This window comes from Ailuropoda melanoleuca, chromosome 12 (assembly GCF_002007445.2).
Source record: "Ailuropoda melanoleuca isolate Jingjing chromosome 12, ASM200744v2, whole genome shotgun sequence".
Taxonomy (NCBI): domain Eukaryota; kingdom Metazoa; phylum Chordata; class Mammalia; order Carnivora; family Ursidae; genus Ailuropoda; species Ailuropoda melanoleuca.
Window position 1 is genome coordinate 44,113,449 of NC_048229.1, and position 22,500 is coordinate 44,135,948.

General features: G+C 50.2%; 1 protein-coding gene across 18 annotated transcripts in view; it reads right to left on the reverse strand.

Annotated features, from left to right (window-relative positions):
- Positions 1-22,500, reverse strand: part of ZNF536 (zinc finger protein 536) — a 431,212-nt gene that overhangs the window by 163,057 nt on the left and 245,655 nt on the right. For all 18 annotated transcript variants that reach the window (XM_034638014.1, XM_034638019.1, XM_034638018.1 and 15 more), the window contains one exon: positions 3,959-4,111. In XM_034638014.1, coding sequence (XP_034493905.1) covers positions 3,959-4,111 — 153 coding nt within the window. The remainder of the gene's footprint in view (positions 1-3,958; positions 4,112-22,500) is intronic.

Sequence of the window (22,500 nt, forward strand, 5' to 3'; positions counted from 1 at the left end):
GACCCGGCCTGGGGTCCCGCAGCCAACACGTGGGGTGTCACACCCGTCCGGGGCTTGTGGGGGGAGACGCACCCCCCTCCAGCCTTTCACAGACTCACTGATCAGCACATGCCTACCTCCTGTACACAAAATACACACGGAGCCCTGGAGGGTCTCCCTGAGATGGGGCTGGAGGAGAGGGCAGTGAGGGAAAGAAAGAAGTGCATTTTCAGGCAGCCCATCATGAGATGACTGGCCAGCCTTGGTCGGGGGCAGCCTAGGGGACATCCCTGCCTCCCATTGCCTGTTAAGACTAAATGCTTGTCTCAGCCTCCATAACTGACTGAGCCAATGCTTTATAAGAAATCCCTCTCTATATATAATCTATTATTTGATTATACCATATATTACATATACTTAGAATACATCATAAATATTATATACACCATTTTTGTGGAGAACCCTGCTACCACCTCCTTTCTGAGCCTGCGCTGATGGGCTCTGAATTCAAATCACAAGCATGTACTCAAGAAGACCAATGACACAAATCCAGTGATTGGACCCTCATCCGCCCGAGATACTGTGTGAAACTGGAAAGCCGTTCAGCCACCCCTGGGTGGGCAGGAATCAGCATCCGCCCTAAGAGAGAGCCAGAGCGGGGTGGCCTCTCAGACGTGAGGGTTCCTGGGGACCCCTGGGATCCTCTGTGTGCCTCCGTCCGCCCCGCATGGATCTGGCCACCGCAGAGATGGTCTAGCTCCTGCAGGCTCTCCCCCCAGCCTCCAGGTGTTCCGAGCAGCCTGCCTGCAGCATCTTCTCAGCACCTCCCTAATAAACAGGTGTCGGGAGGAGGAGGGCAGTAATTGAGTTAATGTGGAGTGGAGTTAAAAAAGGAAAGTGATTTTTATCAGTAGATGTTATATGATCAAGACGGCTCATAAAGATAGAGTCGGACAGGAAAACACAGCGAATGTACCGCCTCATCTCTCGACCAATTAAAATATATTTATTACACACTGGATTTTTAAATGTGCTCATATGGGTCTATTGCAGAAAAACTTCAGAAGATGGTATTTTGGAAAACCTGGATTCGCTCTCAAAGACTGCTGCCCACTGACCATGTCGCTTCGGAATCCAACAACACAGAGAGGAGGGGGCGAGGTAATACAGGACACCCCCAAAAGCGGAGCCCCGGAGCCCCTGGTTTGTTAACAAATAACTTGATTTTGATTTTTAATTACTCGTGTAATCTACACTTCAACATTGTCATAATGGATGTTTATTTTGGTGATTTAGAACATGTAACACTTTCTGTTCTATTCAAATGCACGAGTATAGCATTTTCCAACTTCTTTGTTCTTTGATAAAAAGGAAATTGATCTTTATCTGGTTACCATTCTGCCTTTTAAACACAGCAAATGCTGTTTCTGAGGGGGGCTGGTGGTGTGATGTTTCCATGGCTTCTTTCATTTTCTCCCTTATTCCGGGAAGTTTCCAGAATGCCTCTGTCCATGGCCTTGTCTTGCTTCTCTCAGTGTCTCCAAAGACTACTGGTCACAAACCTCAGAAGTTTGTGAAACAGAGGAAGCGGAAATGTGGGGAAAAAAATAACCTTTCTCAAGCTTTAAAACTTCAAAAAGCAGTATCCCATGGTCAGCAGGACTCCCACCAGGTTTGGTCCTAATTTACCGGAAATATTCTGTGGAATGTCTACTATTACTGATGGGCCAGCTGATGGGAGCTGGGCCCCGCGGGGTCAGTGGAGCTCCTGGTTGGGAGGCACTGCCTTTTCTTTCCCAACCCACACTGCCTGGAAGGGCAGACTTCAGCTGTGCTGAGCCACCAGCCACATGGTAAGCTTGGCCCAGGGGCCTGTGTCTACCGCTAATAAAAGGGCAGTATCACAGGACCTGCTTGGCCAGGTGTCCACACTCCTGGAGACCCCAACAGCGGATGCCCGGGTGGATTGGTTCCCACCTCCTGGCTTCTGTGCCCCCTCCTTCCCCAAGTACCACCACGACCTGGGGAAGAAAGTGGACGTCGGCATGATCTCAGAAAGCCAGATACCTGAAATGCTGGTCCTGAGCCCGATCCCTGGGAAGACCTCACTGAGAAGGGGACTTTGGTGCCAAACTCTGGAAATGAAGGAGCAGACCAATGCACCTGCCTGGCAGCGAAGTTCAAAGGCCCTGAGGCAGGAACTCAGGAACCCCTCACTGAGCTCACAGGGAGAGGGTCTTCTATCTGAAACCGCAGCCCGGCTGCCATATTGTGGCTTCCAGTGGGTTCATGTGTGCAGCTTGCTTTTCCAAAAGGACAGCAAGTTCCCTGGGGAAAGGTCCATGGTCCTCATTGCCCTTGTCCCCTCTGTGCCACCTGGCACAGTCTAGAGGCTACAGGAAAAACGTCACTTATTCGCGAATTTGTTCTGACATTCAAGCTTTCAAATAAATTTGTTGTGTCCCTACTACATGGAAGGTGCTCTGGTAGGCCTTAGGGTTTTAGAAATTACAGCAATTAAAAACATGGACAATATTGCTACCCTCACATTCGACTTGGTGGGAGACAAACAGTGCATAAGGAAATGAACAACTGAACTGAACAAGATGATTTCAGGAAGTGCTAAGTTTAGGAAGAAAATTGAACAAGGGGCACGAGAGATATTATAGATGGGGTCATCAGACATGGTCTCTCTGAAGAGCTCACATGGAAGCTAAGGTCCCAGTGACTACCTGGAGGAAAAGCATTCCAGGTGAAAGCATGTAGGTACAAAGGCCCTGTGGTAGGAATTGTCGCTCTGCATGGGGGGAGCTGGAAGAAGGCCATGGGGATGGAGAGAGATGAGGAGGATGAAGACCGGTGCAAGACGGGGCAGATCCCATAGGGCCTGGGGGAGGGACAGAACAGGGACATCATCGTTCGAGAAGATCCCTCTTTGCCCTGATGACTCTAGGAGAAACGTGCTCCGGGGCCGGGAGGGACGGACGATGGCAACACTCAACTGTGCCCTGGGCCATGAATAAAGATGGCAGCCCAGGGCCCGCTGCCACCTGTTCTCAGGGCTCACTGCTCGGTGTCAGGGAGATTTGCAGGCGCCAGGTGAGGTTCCAGGTGAGGGCCTCCTTCTCTTTAACCACATGCTGCACACGAGGCCCGCATGCACTAAATATCCTGCCCAGCCCTGAGCTTTATTGATTCCTTGGGAAATAGACCACAATTATTTTTGAAAATAGATGGCATATTTGTCTATCCTCTGAAGCAGCTCATATTCCAATAGATAAAGTGTCAGGAGAAAAATCAAAGAAAATGGAGGTGTCCATATCTCACATAGATTTTTTTTTTGTATTGGCAATGTACAAACAACTAGCAGAAAAGCTAAAAAAGAAAAAAATGACTGAAGACAAGGGAGACAGACCCCCAAAACATCCTCATATCAAGGGGGTAGGAAGACACGGACACAGGAGACATGACCACGGTGGTCCAGCAGCCACTTTCCCCGTTTGGTTAAGAGCACCTCTATTCTTCTTTTGAGCAGACCCCGCGGAGAGCCACCAGTCCTCCATCCCGGGTAGTGGGCTACCCTGCTGCCACCAGCCCAGCCCCAGGCATGGGCGCGGAACCCCAGCTGGGAGCTGCCCTGTTCCCTTTCACACTCCGAGTCCGAGCCAAGCTCTCTTGTGCTTTGCACCTGCAGGGCCCCTGGTCAGTGCTAGGGCGCGAGGGGTCCCGCTTCATTACACACCCTCAGCAAAACGTCCTGGCCTCCTCCTCCCAGACCTGGGCCACAGGGGGGCTGCATCTATGGGCCCCAGTGCCCTTTGGGAGGGAGGCTGGCTGTGGAGCGACGAACCAGGGCAGAAGGGTCCCAGCTGGACCCTTCCCAGCCGGACAGGCCCCTGGAGAGTGCGGCGGTGCTGGTGGCAGCACAGTGGTGACCTGGGCTGGACACTGTGCCGCCGGACGCGCACGCGCCTCTCACCTGTGTGTATCCGCAGGTGGACCTTTAGGTGATGGGATGTCCGGAAGGTCTTCCCACAGTACGGGCAGTCCTTCATGGCCGAGCCCAGGCTCCTGTCGCGAAGCAGTGCGGGCTGCTGGACGCCGGCAGCTCTCCCAGCCTCCTCGCCGATGTCTGCAGCGGACGAGAAACGTTCTCACATCACTTCAGCACGTCAGAAGCTGTTCGCACCAAAACTGCTAACACCACACAAAGTTAAACATGTCAATACTACACCTGTCTATTTCATTCTTTAAATCTGACAGAATGCTGACAATTCATGTATTTTCTTGTTATTCTCTTAAATTATTTCATCTTTCCCATCATCATTTTAAGCAGCATATGGTACCTTTATATTGAACTGAATTAAACAAGAAAAGAAACAGCTGTGTCAGCAGCTGGTTTGATTTCTTCTTTTGCTTAGCTCCTATTAAATATTTTTTTTCCAAAAGTTTAAAAATGTTGGTGTTTGTTGAATCGGATTAATTTGTAATATGGACTCGCTGGAGAGCTCGCTCTAGGATCGAAATCACATTTGCATTATATCTAGCAACAAATGGGGGGGAAAATGTGTCTCGGCCGAGTCCCGAAGACACGCAGACATACAGCTATTTTGGGACAGGAAAGACAATTATCCACAACTGATCATTTCTTCCTTGTAGAGCCTGGTATCCATCGCTGGCTGCTGTAATCTTATGAAAGGGAGAAGAAAAAGTATGGAAATGCGATTCCACAATTAGCCCATGATAAACATATAGTGACATATTCAAAGTCATGTGCAGAAACTCAGCTGCAAAGCTCCCATAAACTTCGAGCAGAGCAGTTAAATCTTTGTGCAGTGACTTGAGAACTTCCTCTGTAAAGTATCAATACAAATTTTCCTTCCTGCTGTTATTTGTTATGTAACCCAAACCATTAGAAAATGGAATAAAATTTACATACGGCTGCCTTCTGCACAGAAATGATGGGACATAATAGTAAATAAAACTGTGAAAAAATCTAGTGGTTGGAGGATATGTTGTTGCAACACCCGAGGCCTGACTTCACACTGCCAGAGAGGCGACGTCCAGGGAGCAGGGCAGGAGCCGGGAATCTCCAGCTCTCGGGGAGGGGAGGCACCAGAGCCCTCTCCTCTGGCCTCCCTGCAGAGCTGAAGGCTCACCCCCTGGCACGGAACGCAAGCTCCTGGGGGTGGCGGGGTCCTCGATGCGGCTCCCAGCCCACCCTCCAGGCCCCGTGGTAGATCCACTAGGAGAATAAGGGGACCTTCCAAGATAATAAGCAGACCTGTGAGTTCTGCAGAGAAGCAGAATAAACAAGATTTGTACCTTCCAAGCAATGGAAAATGCAAATTGCTTTTATTCCACAACATCCGTTCCTGGTGCTCTTTGCTAACAGCCAAAAGGGACAGACTTTATAGGCCATGCACAAGATGAAGGCAATCACATTTAATTCTTATTTGGATGTTTGCTCCAAGCAACCGTGGAAACCCTTGGCTTCAAGCATCCTCTCTGCATTTGGGCTAATGCAAAGCGATACCGTCACCCTGGAAAAGTTCTTGGAAGGCTCACTTCTGATCCCATGCTCTCCAACTCCTCCAACCAGCCTTGGGAGAGCCGTTCGAAGGGTCTATCTGCCTGGCATTTTTTGCCCTCATAATTTTGCATAGGTAGCGGGACTGGGTTCACCAGCATCTAGAACACAACCCACCCAGCACCAGCTTTCTGGTCAACCACATGAATGTGTTAAGGTGGCTATTGAATGGGGGTGGGGATGGCAGGCACAAAACCATTTGTTTTGCCATTTCACGGCAAGCAAACACCCCACTGCTGTCATGGTGGGGCGCCCCACGGCCCACAGGTTGAGTCCACCGGGGGCTGCTGCCCAGGAGAACAGTGGCCAAATGCCAATTTCAAGTCAACCACATCCTAGGTTTAAATAGCTGGAATGCCATCTCCTACCCACCCTCCTGCCTCCAGCCACCCCAACCCCAAATGTGTTGCATCTGTCCCCCTAGCGTTCTTCAGCTTTCCTTTTGTGGGATCCTGAGGTCAGCTTAAAATGACAAAGAGCCTGATTAAAATTCTGCCAAGTGCTCCCTGCAACAGAATTAAGATACCCTATTTAAGTGAGGAGGCCAACAGCTGTCAGTTTGAATTATAAGCAGAACTAAGTGCCCCGGATGTTGGCTTCAGGACAGAGGTAGTAGGCAGGCATGGACTTTTGACGTTAAATTCCTGCAAAGCCCACGTTCCATGATCTGTACGTGAGCCCCTTCCCCAGAACCTTCCTCCAACCGAGCCCCTGTGTGAGCAGTGGAAAGGTGGAGCTGCCCAATGGGTGGGAGGGAGAGGGCGTGGAGGACATGCTTCTGCTGTAGCTTTTGGTGAGTCCTTGTCCAGGGCCCATGATAGATAAATACATAGATAACACGTACGTACCACTCTGGAAGGTTCTATGGAAGCTGAGGATGAGAAGGGCCTCACTATATATCAGTCTAAGTGATGGCCTGTATCTGTTTTCCTTTTATCTTTCTATCTTGGACATGTGTGGCCCAATAAAAAGAATAAATTTGTAAGATAAATAGCTTTCTTTGCAGATTTAAGAATCTAATTTTCACTTTACACAGAAATGGTGTTGTTTTATTTTTTGTTTTGTTTTGTTTTTTTGGAGGGCCAGAAGGCCTATGGCATTTACTCTTAGACTAATCCAACTAGAAAAAACAAACTCTGAGCTACAATGAAGCGGAATTGTGGGTGGTCCCAGGAAGTGTCCGAGCGGCTGAATGCCAAGGACAGCCACGGTTGAGGAAGCTGGGCCACGCCACACCCTCGAAGGGCCTGTGTGTGAGTGGACACCCGAGCCCAGATGGGTAGCACAGAAAACAGTATGCCAAATTTGGTCAAGCCCCACCAGGAACCCAAGAGGACACCGTCTCTACCCAGAATATAAAAACACCAATGACTGTCCTTCTGCAAGACTCCCCAGGACGGGAGTCCCCAGGCTTTTCCTGTGGCCCCAGAGAGCTGGCCAGTGAAGCCATCACCGGGCCTGCTTACAGATGGACCGGCCTTCCCGTCCTCTCCAGGAAACAAGCGGTAGAAAGGAAGAAACATCATACGAGCCACATTCGTCATCTTCCCCCAGACAGTTTGTGGATTGGTTTTAGCTTTCTTAAAAATGTCCTTTCTCTAAAACTTGCAGTATTTCTTCTCCCTGATCAGACACTTGCTCTAAGTGTGTTGGGATGTATACATAGAGGTGAGCCCCAGACCTGTCGTCTGCTCCTCCTTGCCAATCCTGAGAGAAAGGCCACTCGATCCTGCTGGCTCCTAGCCGCCGGGCTGTCCCTGGAAGCGGGGCATCTGGCTGCAGGCTGGAGGGTCGGCTTCAATCTGGGTGGGTTCTGAACCTCACGAGACAGGGAAATGGCAGAGAAAGAACTCTGAGGACTCCTGTTTCTTTTCTTGACCCCTTTAAATATGAGATCTATTCTTCAGAAACGGATGTCTTACGTGGGTACAGCAAAGGATACTGCAGAGGGACACAGGCTGTATGCATAACCCTTCCAGAGTTTTGTCTTGAAACAAGTGAATTGTCCACTTGTACCAAAAACCCCGCAAACTTTCTCCTGTTCCTACAAGCTAAGATTGGCTTGCCAAAGAAGAGAAGAAGGACCTAATCACTGCAAGCTATGTTTCAAGTATACGTTATTTGGGGGGCAAGGGGACGTAAGACAAGACCTTCTTAATTTTGTCATCTCAGGTCAGACACCATGCCTCCCACATTTCCATTTGCTTGTTCTAATCCTCCAAGTGTACAGCCAGGTTGGCCTAGATCATGATGACATTCAGGTGCATTACCTTCCCCCAGCATTCACAGAGGATGGGTGGGAGAAAGGAGGACCCGGGGGGATTAAGCATGGCACGGAGCCTGTTAGAATCCTCATCCTCAGCTGAGCCATAAGCCGGCAGCCTGGATAGACAAAGAATCAAATGCTTAGGAAGACAAACAACTTTCCAAAAGTTAAAGCCTAAACACACACAAAGTACTACCAGCCGCTGTCTGAATCCATGCTTGAAGCTGGCTATCCTGCTGGACATGAATATTATTTGAATTTGCGGGGGCCTCATTATACGCTTAACCTTACATATATATGTCTGCAATGTAAGAACTTAATGAAATAAATTCATATTTTAAGGGTAGAGTCTACCCCCCAGGTTATCTTTAAACACTGAGCGTCCTTGGTACATATTTAAAATAAGTATGTTTCAGCCAAGGAGACAGTCAAAAAAACTAAGAGGCAGCCCACAGAATGGGAGAATATATTTGCAAATGACACTACAGATAAAAGACTGGTATCCAAGATCTACAAAGAACTTCTCAAACTCAATACACGAGAAACAAATAAACAAATCAAAAAATGGGCAGAAGATATGAACAGACACTTTTCCAATGAAGACATACAAATGGCTAACAGACACATGAAAAAATGTTCAAAATCATTAGCCATCAGGGAAATTCAAATCAAAACCACACTGAGATACCACCTTACGCCAGTTAGAATGGCAAAGATAGACAAGGCAAGAAACAACAATTGTTGGAGAGGATGTGGAGAAAGGGGATCCCTCCTACATTGTTGGTGGGAATGCAAGTTGGTACAGCCACTCTGGAAAACAGTGTGGAGGTCCCTTAAAAAGTTAAAAATTGAGCTACCCTATGACCCAGCCATTGCACTACTGGGTATTTACCCCAAAGATACAGACGTAGTGAAGAGAAGGGCCATATGCACCCCAATGTTCATAGCAGCATTGTCCACAATAGCCAAAGCGTGGAAGGAACCGACATGCCCTTCAACAGGTGACTGGATTAAGTATGTGGTCCATATATACAATGGAATATTACTCAGCTATCAGAAAGAACGAGTTCTCAACATTTGCTGCAACATGGACGGCACTGGAGGAGATAATGCTAAGTGAAATAAGTCAAGCAGAGAAAGACAATTATCATATGATTTCTCTCATCTATGGAACATAAGAACTAGGAAGATCGGTAGGGGAAGAAAGGGATAAAGAAAGGGGGGGGGTTAATCAGAAGGGGGAATGAAGCATGAGAGACTATGGACTATGAGAAACAAACTGAGGACCTCAGAGGGGAGGGGGGTGGGGGAATGGGATAGACTGGTGATGGATAGTAAGGAGGGCACGTATTGCATGGTGCACTGGGTGTTATATGCAAGTAATGAATCATGGAACTTTACATCGGAAACCGGGGATGTACTGTATGGTGACTAACATAATAAAAAAACATTAAAATAAAAAAAATAATAAATAAAATAAAATAAAATAAGTGTGTTTGCCGAGAAGGCTGACTTAGGAATCAGGAGGTGGCATCTTTTCCTTTCGGGTTCCTAATGCCTGGTTGTCCTTAGGGAAATCCCTCACCCACCGTCCGCCCTGGTTCCATCTGGCCCAGAGGACCAAACCTCCCGTCCCTTCCCCTCCGGCTGCCTGTAATCCTGTCTACACCTGCTACCCAGCCTAGCCTCCTCCTAAACCAAATGAGAAACCAGAGATGGGTCTTAGAGAGCCAGGAAGGAAAAGCAATGAAAGAGACAGTAAGTGCTTCTAAATAGTCCACGTGCCCCTACTTTCCCCAACCTCCTTTGCACTAAGCTCAGATCAAGTGACAAGTCCCGGCCAATGGCTGGAGGTGACACTGCCTCCTCTCTCTCTCCCCCTGCCACGGTGGCCTTGCAACAACAGGGCTGGGGTGGCAAGAATCACAAACCTAGAGGACCTTGGGGCGCTGAGTCTCCAGGTGGCCGGCAGCCACCCCACACCAGGCTTTACGTGCATGAGAAAAAGCCGCAGAGACCTGGAGAGCCGTTGTCCTCAGAGGCCACTGGGAACTGCCCAGAGAGAGTTCACCTCTCCTGGTTGGGTGCACTGGGCTTAGTCCCAGTCCCACAGGCAGTCCCACCGACTCACGGAATGAGGCCGGAACAAGAACCAGCGAGACAAAAAGGGACAGAATGAGGCAGAAAAATGAAAAACAAAGAGAAGGTTCCTCTCAAAGTGTGCGTGTGTGCCCGTTCTCACTCCATCCTTCCCGTGCCCACAAGTGTATCTTGGGAAGATCTCCATGAATAGAAATTCTAATGCTGCCGCTGCTGGCGCTAAGTCCACACAGCGACAGGAGGGTTATGCCAGCAACCGTGCGCGGGTCGGGAAGCTGTCTGGATACCTGAGCACTTACTATTTTATGACACAAAATGCCATGGCATTTTAATTTCTATGGAACTTCTTGTGTAACAGAAAATGCATTTTCCCAGGTGAGTTGTGCAGTTAATTCTGAGTGTCTGCCTTGTGCAAAGAGCATCTCAAAAGCACGGCTCTCGCTTCATTAATGAAGAAGAAAACTATTTGGGGAGTGGGAGGGGGTGAGCAGAACACCGAAAAATTGCATCCTTCTTAATTTCTTTGCCTGCAGATATAGGTGCTTTAAAATCTTTCCGGGAAACAACTAACACCTTGGAGAAGGTCCGAGGGAATGTATACTTCCTCTCAAAAGCTTAACACTTTCCCTTATTTTGAAAACTTTGAAATTAACAGACCCGAATAAAACAGTGATGACTGTGGTGAACACGCCTGGCTCGGTGAAGACTTCCTTTTAGTTTAAAAAATGATTTTAGGGGCTCCTGGGTGGCTCAGTCGTTAAGCATCTGCCTTCGGCTCAGGGCGTGATTCCAGGGTCCTGGGATCGAGCCCCACATCAGGCTCCTCCGCTATGAGCCTGCTTCTTCCTCTCCCACTCCCCCTGCTTGTGTTCCCTCTCTTCGCTGGCTGTCTCTATCTCTGTCAAATAAATAAATAAAATCTTTTAAAAAATGATTTTGAATTGGTGGTATGCAGAAAAATTATAACATTCCTGTAAACAATTCGACTTAACTCTTGGGAGATGAAACTCACATAGAGTCAGTATTAATCTGGTGTCTCTGGTTCATCAGAGCTCTCTGTTATGATGCCATATATAGTCATGTTAAACAGTTAGGCATTAGTATGGATTGGCCAAAGTATTTGTTTAAATAGAGAGCTATTTTAGAAAAGGATGTCCACTTGTAGAAACCCAGTTCCCTGTGGGTTCTTAGGACCAGGGCCCAGGCTGGGCTTACTGGCAAGCCCAGCACGCGTGAGCTGAACGCTGTGCATAGAGGTAGAGAGCGGAGAGGTGGAATGTTCTCTCCCGCTTCCTTTTCTCACCTTGGACCCAAGCTCAAAACTGTGCAGAGCTCCATTTGCTTTTGGCAAGATAGGATTTCTGGAATTGGGGAAATAGGTCATTAAAAGGGCTAAAATTTGGAGAGAGAAAAAAATATAAGATACTAGGATCTCAAATAGCTTCTCTAAAGCAACATTTTGATGAGTTAAGTGAAAATGAATCAGAAACACATGGATTAAATTTCCCTTAAAATACACAAGGGCTTCAAAATCAAGCACTGTGGGCCAAATGTGTTTCTGGTTTTACCAAGCCTTTTCTTAATTGTCTGGCAGGGGAGTGTGCAGAACACCCCCGCTGGTGATTGGGCCACCCATGGGGTCTCTTCCCTTTGGCACTGTGTGACGCTGCTGTTGACAATATCCTCTGTGACCACGTTGCCAGCTCTCTCGAGGCCCTCAGGGCCAGTGGTGGGCAGGCCTTTTTCGTTCCCAACCTGGGGACTGTGACCAAGGATGCAGGAGGCAGGATGTGGGCCTCATAGAAGCGACCTAGGACAAGACATCCAGTGTGATGGGTCTCTTTGGGCTCTGCACACCAGCCCTGTGCTGGTGCGCTGGGACCCATCCCAGAGACGGTGAGGGTGAACCAGCCTGGGTGGGGAGAACCAGGCAGGGGACTAAGTCTGGAGAGAGACAGCCCAGGGAGCCGCCACCTCTGGGGAAAAGCCAGATTATGAGCAGAAGGGCAGGCCACTGGCTCTACCCCCAACTCCTTCTCATGGCCTGCAATCCCCTCCTAAGTGCCCCCCACGACCGCTCTGACCTCATCAGACTCCCGACTATACTCCAGCCCCCCCCATTTTCTTTTCTCCTCAAGCCCTCCCAGCTGGTACCCAACACAGAATTTTGGCCCTGCTGTCTCTCCACCTGGGATTCTCTTTCCCCAGAATTCACACGGACACTCGCATTCGGGCCTTGGTCCCAAAGGCACCTCCATGGAGAGGTGTCTCTGACCATGGCATGCAAAGGACTGCATGTTTCCCAGCCCCCCACACACTCTTTCTCTGGTTTGTACCTATCACCCTGTGCAGACTCGAACCGACCCATGCATTGTCTGCTTACCACCTGTGCCCTCCCCAGAGCATGAGTGCCACGCCAACACGGGCCATTTACTGCTGTGTGGCCTTCTATCTCCACACGTGGTAGGTATTCAGCTCATAGCAGGAGCTCAATACATACTTTAAAAAAAAAATCATACGTTTTTCAATAAATAAAAGAATTGGAGGAGGCAAGCACATTGAAATTCAGAGGCCAAGATCAGCTCCTGACTGTAAGAGGGAAGCTGCTTTGAATAGCCTGGGAGGAACCAGCCCAGGGCACCAGCAAAATACCAGAAATACCCCCCAAGGGCTCAGCACCTTCAGGGGCTGGAGCGCGATGCCAACAGGGTGCGCAGGAGGTCAGGGGCATGCCAGAAGGCTTCCTGGAGGAGGTGACCTGGGGGGGATCTCTTAGCTCCTTCTCCATTCAGGTGGAATGAACCACAAACACACACTTAGAATCAGCAAGGCCACAAGTGGGCTTTCTAGAAGATGGGGACGTGTTGCTGAGGCACCATCCACTATTTCACTCGCCCACTTTCTGGCTTTTAAAGGAAGATCTTTCTGGCATGAGAAGAATCAGCCATCCCTACGCATAAAGAGAACCTCATCAGTAGAAGAGTACAGGGAAACAGATATTTTTTAAAGTAATCCATGCCCCAATTACTATTGTAATTATTCTAAAATATTTGTTACACCTTCATTTTCCCATCATTTAAATGAAGTACTCCTTTCTCAAAAAAAAAAACAAAAAACTATAGAAGCCTCTACTTTCAGTAAAGCATAAATTCCCAAAAGATTTCTACATAATTTATTTTCTTTAAAAAAAAAAACTATAGCTTTTAAGATCCTCTTAAGATAATTTACAGCCCCCTCGTTTATTTATGGGGGGGCTGGGGGTAGGGAGAAGACCGGAGGAGATGCCTTTGACTGCCGGGAGGGTTTCAGGGAATTCTTACCTAAATGACACCGAGCGCAGGCTGGACTGATCTTTTTTAAAATGTACTTGGTCAGTCGCCATAACTTGTGGGGCTGAGTTTTCTCTTGGGAATCGAGCACACGGAAAGGAGAAAGGCATGATTTGGAGATAACGTCTCCCCTGGAGACGTGTTTTGCCATATTCTTTTTTAAACAAAGAAGACATCTTAAGCACCTTGCAATATCTTTCATTTAATCGTTGGCAGAAGGCAAGTCCCTGATGAACGCTGGCCTGTGTCTTTCTCTTTAACCAGCTGAGTGATCCAAGCTTTTAATATAGCCGTTCCAATTATTGTAAAAGTCATCTAGTACCTTATAACCACAAATATTGACAGTTTATTGCACAACACATTCCTGACATTTGAAGGTCACACCATACATAATACATACTCTTTTATAAAAGTGTCTGGAACAAAGAGATACATGATAAGCAATTACCTCTCCTGGCTTGTATGTATGTACCGCGCGGGCTGACTGGAGGTTGCTTAGGACGCACATGTACCATTTTAAATAATCTATTAAGGCAGCATGGAGGCATTCATGATGGATAATTATGAAATGGCCCGTGGACACGCTGCCGTCGGATTGGCTGGCCAGGGCGTGGGGTCTGGGCGATTCTCCTCCTCCGAGGTCCCGGTCACAATGCCACTTCGCAGCAGAGAGCCCCTGCCTTCCTTCGCACTGGGCTTTTCCCCGCAAAGCCACCAAGCATCACAGAGTCACAATACGGTCTGCACGCAGCGGAAAGGAATTTTAAAAATCTGCCAGGCCTGCTTCAAAGGTACCCCTCCTGTCCTGAGCCTCCTGAAGTGGCCACGGCTCTGGTCCCACAGGCTCCACGCTGCCCAGCCCCAGGGCCGTGGCATCCAAGAGGGTACGTGGCTGCCAGGCCCGTGTGAAAACCAGAGTGTAGAGGGTGCTCCAAAAAACAGGGACAGGGCAAGGCCATGCAGCTCTCCAGAGGAACATTCTGAGTAGAAAGTGCCTCCCATTGTCCCTTCTCCGCCTCCTCCCTGCTCGTCCTTCCAGCCCTGAGCCTGACAGAAGGGTTCCAGCCACACATTAGGCAGAAACCATCCCCAGTCCAAAGCCTCAGGTCAAAACCAAGCTCCACCAATTCTTAGAAGTGTGATTCTGGGCAAATTACATGAAACCTCTCTGAGGTTTGGTTTCCTTATCTGCAAAACAGGGGTAGACATAACCATTCATAGCATGGTGCCTGGTGCAGGATATGTGCCAATTAATGGTAGCTTTTAATAGGAATCTTGCCAAAGGGCCCTGTCCTGTGCCCGGATGGCATGGTGGGGACAGAGGGGGCCTGTGGCTTTAGGGCTCTCCCCTCCCCCCTAGCCCGAAGCTATGGAAGCAGACACAAGCCCAAGGTCCCGAATGAAGGGAAAAGTTCCTTTCCTGAAAAGTCCACCGTGGAGCAGTTTCTCCAAAAGTCTGAAGACCCAGGCAATGCTCCCAAGTTAACAGTGAAAAGCAATTCAGGCTGCAGTTGAGCTTTGCATAGATGACGATCTTTAATCACAGATGAAGCAGCAGGTCATTAGAACCTACACCAGACTCCCTTCCAAACAATACTAATGGCTGCTGTTTGAAAAAAAAAAATATATATATATATGTATGTAGAAACACAAATACATATATATATTTTTAGAACTGTATTAAAATAAATAATCAGCAAATTCTCAAGATAATCAAAAGGGCTTCGAAGAGTAATTTTATTTTGATTTCCGGAATGAACGCCCTGAAATTTAAGACACGGGACCAAAATGATTTCTATAAAGATGACGTGTTTATTAGCATTAAATCCCAGGGAAGAGGGCTTCCTTATAAAGAACACGTTTTTGCATCTGAAAAGCATGCATATTAGAATGTGTGTGTTTCTTTAAGAAGCTATTCTGTTTTAGAGGGTAGCGGGTAAGATAGGGTGTCACGTGATCAGGAGGTTGCTATGGTAAATATGCATTTTTTATTGAAGAGTAAACAGTGGCAGAAAACAAGTGTCAATTGCCAGCTCTGAAGTTACTGCCATTTTTGAGCTGTACTGACTTCTCTAGCCCTTTTAATCTGAGAACCTTTATCGGAAAAACACTATAATTGAATCAAAATTAAAAATTTTTTGAATAAATGCTAAACCTTTCAAAACCCTGTAGTAATAATTACATTGGATGACATATAACAATTAGCCAAAAAAAAAAAAAAAAAAACACATCGTCTCTCCAGTTCTGCTCATCACAGTGCGTAGATCCTTCTGGAGATCTGTTGTCCAGCTGGTGCATCTCCAAAGGGCAAAACCTTTGGCCTTGGCTCAGGCCACAGAGCAGAGGAGCCAAAGATACAGCCGAGGCTGCCCCGCTGTCCATTGTCTTGGTGCCCGCAGGCAAAACAAAGCCAGAGGGGATGCCCTGGGGAATGGCCCTCCCTGTCCCGCATCCCTGTCCTGGCGAGTCCCCTGGAAGGGCAGTGGACTGTTGCAAATATGGCTAGGGCACTTCCAGCAAAGTTTTCACTGTTTCCCTCTTTGTAGGAATTGGGAAGAGCCTGACAGTTCTTGACATCTGCATGGGTGACCTTACCCAATTACATATCGGGCCGTGTTACAAACCTCGGATAGCACACACTGAGCGGGCCTTCATTGCTTTTCTGGCTGGGGAAGAGTCTGGATTTTGTGCTTCTCTGATACCAGCTTTCCTTCCAGCCTGTGGCTTGCAGAAAGCAAAGCTGCGGATCCCCCCTCCACATCTGGCACGTAGTAGGTGACACACGACGCTTCACCCGACACATGCATGCAGGAATGAATGATACGTGAATAAACGAACTGACCCTAGCTCCAGGCAGAACTAGCTTCCTGGGCAGCAGCCTCTAACAGGAAGGTCAAGTCTGCTCATTCTTCCTTTGATCACAGATAAAAGTATCCAGTGTTGGCAAATTTCTCAAAGGGAACTTTCCAGACTCTGCGAATCCTACAGACGAGTCCAAAGGAATCTTGACCAGGGACAAGGAACAGACTAAGCAAGTTGAGGGTGTCATTCAAGGAGCCCCCAGGAAGGAGGGGCAGCAACAAGCAGCCTTGCTTGTGGGGGAGGGGGACAGCAGGCCAGAGCAGGGTGTCTGTGAGGCACCCAGGCCTGCGTAGACACTGCTCAGCCTGAAGGGACCAGCTCCCGGGCAGTGCAGCATCTCCCAACACTGACATCTGTTTGACTCCAAGATCTGAGTTCAGTTCTCAATTCTGTGTTTCCCGAGAAAACGGCAAAACCTTCATGAGCTTTAGTTCCCTTGTTTGTAAAACTAGATAATCATTGGATAATGGTACTTCTCACAAAGGAATCGAAGCATGTCGCGAAATAGAGGGTTTACAAGGCCTTAATGCACCTTAAATCCCAGAGGCACTCCGGCAAGGGTACGACAGTCACTGGCACTGGCTTCGACGTAGCTGGCTCGGGCTTCCAGTCTGGCCCTGCTACTCCGGGCTTTGTGTTTGTAAATGTTTCCTAGCCTTGCCCAGCCTCCAAACCCTGTTTGTAAAGCGGGAATAATGACACCTACTTTGCAATCTATTTGGAAAACAAAATGAGATAATATGAGGGAAAGTCATGGGGTAGGTTCTCAACCAACAGTCCCCTCCCCCACCCAGGTCCCAAATACTCACAACACAGAAAACCAGAAGAAACCAGCAGGTAATGATTCATCTAATGGGATCACCATGGGAGCCCTTCAAATGGCCAGCCCTTCCTCCAGGAATTCCCAGGAGGATTCACACTGCCAAGCTGGGAAGATAATTTCCCATGTGCCAAGTGAGGCCCTGGGTGGTGAACGAGGCCCAATCACACCTACATTTTCTGGTCCCTATGTTATAGTTTATGTGGCACCTGTCCTCAAGCCGCTGCCTAGACATGACAGACTTATTCCCAATGTCCCTTTGAGGGGAGCAGTGGAGGCAGGAGGAGAAAGGTGGAGGCCTGGGATGACAGGGAGAGAGAGGAGCGCATGGTGGTTTGGGCGGCTCAGGGTTCCCCATCCTGTGCTCTGTCCATCCACGAGATGGCCAGCATTAAGGGCAATGGGCAGCAGCAAGGAGACCACGGCCACAGACCCTCTGACCAGCCCGTGCACTGTCCTTTGGGCACAGGGTAGTGACCCGGGACTGGGGGTATGTTGAGGGAGCTGGAAACGTCCCTCGACAATGCTTAGGGGGGCTTGGAGATGCCAGCCCCACCCTGGCCTGCTCCGGATCTGTCCAGGATAACCCCAGCACATCATGAGAACCCCTAGCCAGCTCTCCTGGCTCCTTCTTCCTGACGGACCTCGGAAGCTCACCACATGCTGGTCCCACTTTCTGAAACAAACCCCAAACCCCAGGCCCACCACCACCTCCTTCTTGTCTGGTTAATCCCACTCATTCTTGAGGGTTCAGCTCCAAGGTCATTTCCTTTGGTAGACATTCTCTGACTTCCCGATCAGCCCAGAGCATCATGTTCACAATACCAACCAGGGTCGGGGACTTGGTTCATGTGCGTAATGCCTGCCTAATTTCCGACTCTCCCACTAGACTGTCTACTCTTTAAAGCCTGGGATGGAGTCCATTTTTCTCACCTCTGTGTCTCTAAAACTTCCCAGCACAGAATAGGGGCTCAGGAAATACTGAGCAATGTGTAAATAAAGGAAGCCATCTTTTTCTTTTAAGTTCTATGCTGGCCTCCTCGGACCTGCCCCATGTCACACCCGTACAGGTCAGGTGGCCTGCTCTGTGAGGGACAGGCTGCAGCGGGCTCTCCCCCGAGGGGAGGGGAGACACGGAAAGTCTGGCCTCTGCAGAGCCTCAGTCCTCACTCCCTTGTTCCCTGTCAGCCCAGCCAATTGTCCTGCATGCTGGGCTGTTCCTCCAGCCTCTCCTTGAGACGCTGCAAGGTTCCTACCGCCGGAACCTGACTCCCTCCGAAGGGAATAAAGCTTGCTCACTGGACCCTCACCCGCCCCACTTGCTGTTCAAGACTGTTCACAAGTTCTCTTGCCCCAAGGCCTGCTTTGTCCACACCTGCCCCGGCCAAGGCCCCACACCTGTCCATACAGACATCAGACACTGGGTACAGTTTTGCAGAAAGACTGGCAGCTCCAGGAGCCCTAGATGCTGGAGGCAGGCAGCATGGGGGGGGGCGTGATCCAGGAAAACAGAGCCTTGGGGTGCACGCAAGAGGCTGGGCAGGTGCTGGCCCCGGACGGTTGCTGCTGCTGGGAGAGCAGAGGCCGAGCCCCGGGGCAGCGCACCAGGCCGTCCGTTCTGCCTCTGCACTTTTGCTGAGTGTCGGGGCCCGAGGAAAAAGTCTGCCCAGACATATGTTCTTGGGGGGCTCTGCGCTCACTACCTGACCGGGGAAGAAGGCTCTGCTTTCCCATCTGTGGCGTGCTCCCTGGATGTTCCTTTCCCTCAGCCTGGAACCCGGACCCTCCAGGTGCTCAGAGCCTCCCACCCCCTCACCTGTCCCCCTCCCGGCTCACCCCTCGGCGGGCACTACTCAGTATTACTGCTATGCTCACCTCCCCCAGCAAATGTTTGGTCCGTCTGGTTTCTCTTAGAATCTCCGGCCTCTAGCCAGGTGCCTGGCACATAGTAGGCACGTAATATTTTTTGGACAAATAACAACAATTTGACAAGGGCCATGCCACTTTGCTAGATCGGATTCTGGTGACTTTTTCTTTAGTGTGGAAAATCACTTTCCGTGTTCCCTTTGGAGGTTCTTTCACAGGAATATTCCAAGCACTGCTGCATTCACAACACATATTGTCCTGTAATGCTAATTTCTATCCCATAACCGAAAGAGACAACTAAGTGTTGCAAGGTTATTCAAAACTCCTGCCCCTTATCCTCTGACTTCTCCTTAGGGGAAAATTGCACAGGAATACATTTCCTCATCTGTATGTTAAAGCACGGTTATAATCCACCTATCATGATTGCAATTTTGGGAATCAAAACGGAGATCCAAACGGCGGTGTGATCTACATTTTAGCCACATATATTATAATAAATTAAGTCAAAGAAAGAGTTCTGCATTAACTCTCGCTCTATTCCCTTAAAACCCTCTAAGAACAGCGAAGCCGCCCTCTGTAAGAACTGCCACTGCCCCGCAGTCCGGAAGGGGAGGTTACGGCGCCAGCTGCCAGGTGACGGTGGCACTCAGTACTGTGTGCTCGGAGCAGCGACTGAATCAGGCTGTGCGCCACAGGTTCAAAGCCACAGTGAGGCTGCCAGCCATCCTTGGCCAAGGGCACGCAGAAGCCTCTGGAAAGCGGCAGGCAGTGTGGGCGGCATGCTGATGGAAGCGTCTGACATTTGTGGACACCAGAGCCGGGGACTTGGACCAGGAGAAAGACGGCACGCAGTGCCCACCGTCTTCTCGCCTTAGCCCACGTCCTTATCGGTGCCTGGGCCTCCGTGTCTGCCTCTGTGAAATGTGGGGACAGCATTCTCGTTCAGGCGACAAACTTTCATCACACAGAGGGTCCACTTGCTACATTTGGTTTCAGCATTTACAAATGGGAGGCATCTCACCTGCAGCCTGGTGGGAGCTTCTCCTGGGAAACCGGGTCTGCCGCAGTCCCTGGGAGCCATGGCCGCTGGGCTGGGCTGGGGGGGGGGCGGGCTCCTCTCCCCCCAGGGCCCTCCCTCTTCCCAGCTACCTGGCTGCCCCCACCCTGCAGTTGGCAGACACCCTTTCCACCCCTAAAGACGGCCTCAGTAACCTCGGTTGAGCAAATAAGGCAGAAGCCTCCAGACTCATTCCCATAATTATGATGGGTCTATTATTTCAAAGCCAGTGATGATTGTGGGGTCAGGTGTTCAGAGGAAGAGGGAGAGAAACATACTTTAAAGTGATAGCGAATATCCTTTGATTCTTTGCTATGATACCAAATTGCATCCAGAAATGCCGAAACATGCACTCACAACCTTGGTCAAATTTCAAAGAGGTCTCAGCGGGAAAGGCAGTGATGAGAGAGGGAGAAGGAGCAAAGGGGGAGCCACAGAGTTTCAAACCCCCTGTCCCGGGACGGGGTGGCTGGCCAGAGCGAAGGGGACACTGGCCCCTGCTATGCCTGCCACACGGGCCTGGAGGCTTCGTGCTCACCACGCCTGATGTTCAGCTCTTCCACAGGCAGGAATGGCCAACCTTCTCCTTCCTGCCTTGTCCAGTGCTCCTATCCAGCCTCACTCCCTGGCCTCCCGGCACACTCCCATCCTCAGAACCTTTTCTGGATATTTCTACACAAGGACATGCTGTTCCGGCCTGCTCTCCAATTTTTCTCGTGTGTTTAGATTCCAGCCCGCTTACCAAGAGCACCCCGTGGGTTTGCCTGTCTCGTCATCACCTACAAAGCCGAGCGAAGGGCTGGCCCACGGAGTCACTCAATAAACACATGTTGGTTGACCTTTCCATTCTGAAAGACACCGCTATTATCTCCTCCAGGGCGTTCTTTGTAGGGCTTCTTCAAGGAGAAAAGCAGATCTGACCAAGGGACTAAAACACGGTAGACTTTCTGGCCTCATTTCTTGCTCAGTTGGGGCCCCCCGTATTTTCTTGGAGGTGCATTAATTCATCCAGACAGCAGACATTCCCAGGGTGCCCACTCCAGGCTGGGCACGGTGTTCTGGAGACGGGGATGGGGGATGGGAAGCAGGCAGGGCGGCCCGCACGGCACAGGGTGCATCTGGGACTCGGGGGGCCGACCTTTGCATAGTGCAGTGAGATGTGAAGCTCTTTCTCTGGTCCGCGCGTGTCCGGGAGAAGTAGGTCACAGCAAACATGGCAACAGAACCTGCTTGTCCTTTCTGCCCTCGCCCCCCTGGGCACCGATCTCTGCCCTGTGTCAGTTCCTCAACCGGGTCCCTTTCCGAATGTTCTCTTTTACTTCTGCAGTTTCCTTCCAGGAGCAGGAGGCCAGGCAGCACCAGGGCACCTCACCATAAAACCATAAAACCGTGACTGTGGGCCTGAGCCCCAGGAAGCCCCTTTGCTTTAGCAATGCAGCCCTCAGAGCTGGGCCCCCTGCTCTTGCACCCCCATCACAGGGCACCTGCTGGCATCCTACTCCATGCCAACAGCAAGACACACTGCCCATGAGGACGAGAGGAGGCTAGGTTTTACTCCGAAGGAGCATGCCTGTGGGCGGGCCAAACAGATACTCAGAAAATAATGATGATGATGGTGAGATAGTCATATAATGAAATAGAAACCAACAAGCGTTCACGGAACGCTGAAGACTTTGATTACCATCCCCATTGTACAGATGAGACTACTGAGGCCACAGAGGTGGCATGGCTCGTCCAGGCTCACACAGCCACTGACGGCCAAGCAGACCTGAGTCGAGGGCTCCGCTGCTGAGACAGAGCCATGAGCTCCCTGGGGGCTGACATTCTCAGTTAGGGTTGGTGACCGAGGGACACAGAGGGCTGCTGTATGGGGGAGCCCAGTTTGGAGGGGCTGTGGGGCCAGGGGTAGAGGTGGTACTCTCTGGAAGCAAGCAGAAGAGGCTGGTCTTGATGCAGGAGGAAAGCCCACTGCCAAGCAGAGCCGCCCCAGGAGGACAGAGGGGCAGCAGAGCCCCCCTAGAGGGCACTTGTGTCCCCGGAGGCCAAGACCCCAGGCCTTCCGTCTCCCTGTGGCTCTTCTATTTGGTCCCTTTTCTGTGCTCTACCCAATCACAGCCCTTGTCACACTCCCCCTGAGTCTTCCGACCCTCCTCCAGGGCCCAGAGCTCCTGGCCACCAGACTCGGCCAGCAGAGAGTCATTCCCCGAAAACAAGTGCGAAAGGGGCCCGCACCCCCGGCCTGCCAGGCCTGCCACGTGGGCAAGAGCGACAGAGGGATGGGGGGCTGAACACAGACTTTGTTCCCGGGGGTGGCTCGGCTGAAGAGCGTCTCCCTCAGCACCCACTCGGAGGAGCGCGTGCCGCTTGCATGGAGTGATGTATGGAGCGAGGTGAAAGGGGTGTGTCTGAGACCCGGCTCTCGTCCTCAGGGAAATCGCTTTGAAAACATGTGCCATTTGGCGCAAGCTGCTTCTCTTCAAAGGCAAAGCAAATCCTTTCAGGGGTCAAGGACCACCGCGCGGGTAGAAACAGTACCTGGCTCAGCGGGCCTGCCGGGCTGGCCGCAGCACTGGCCCAGGATGGCCCCCGCGGGGCCCTGCCCGCCACCCCCGCCCTGGAAAGGATGCTCGA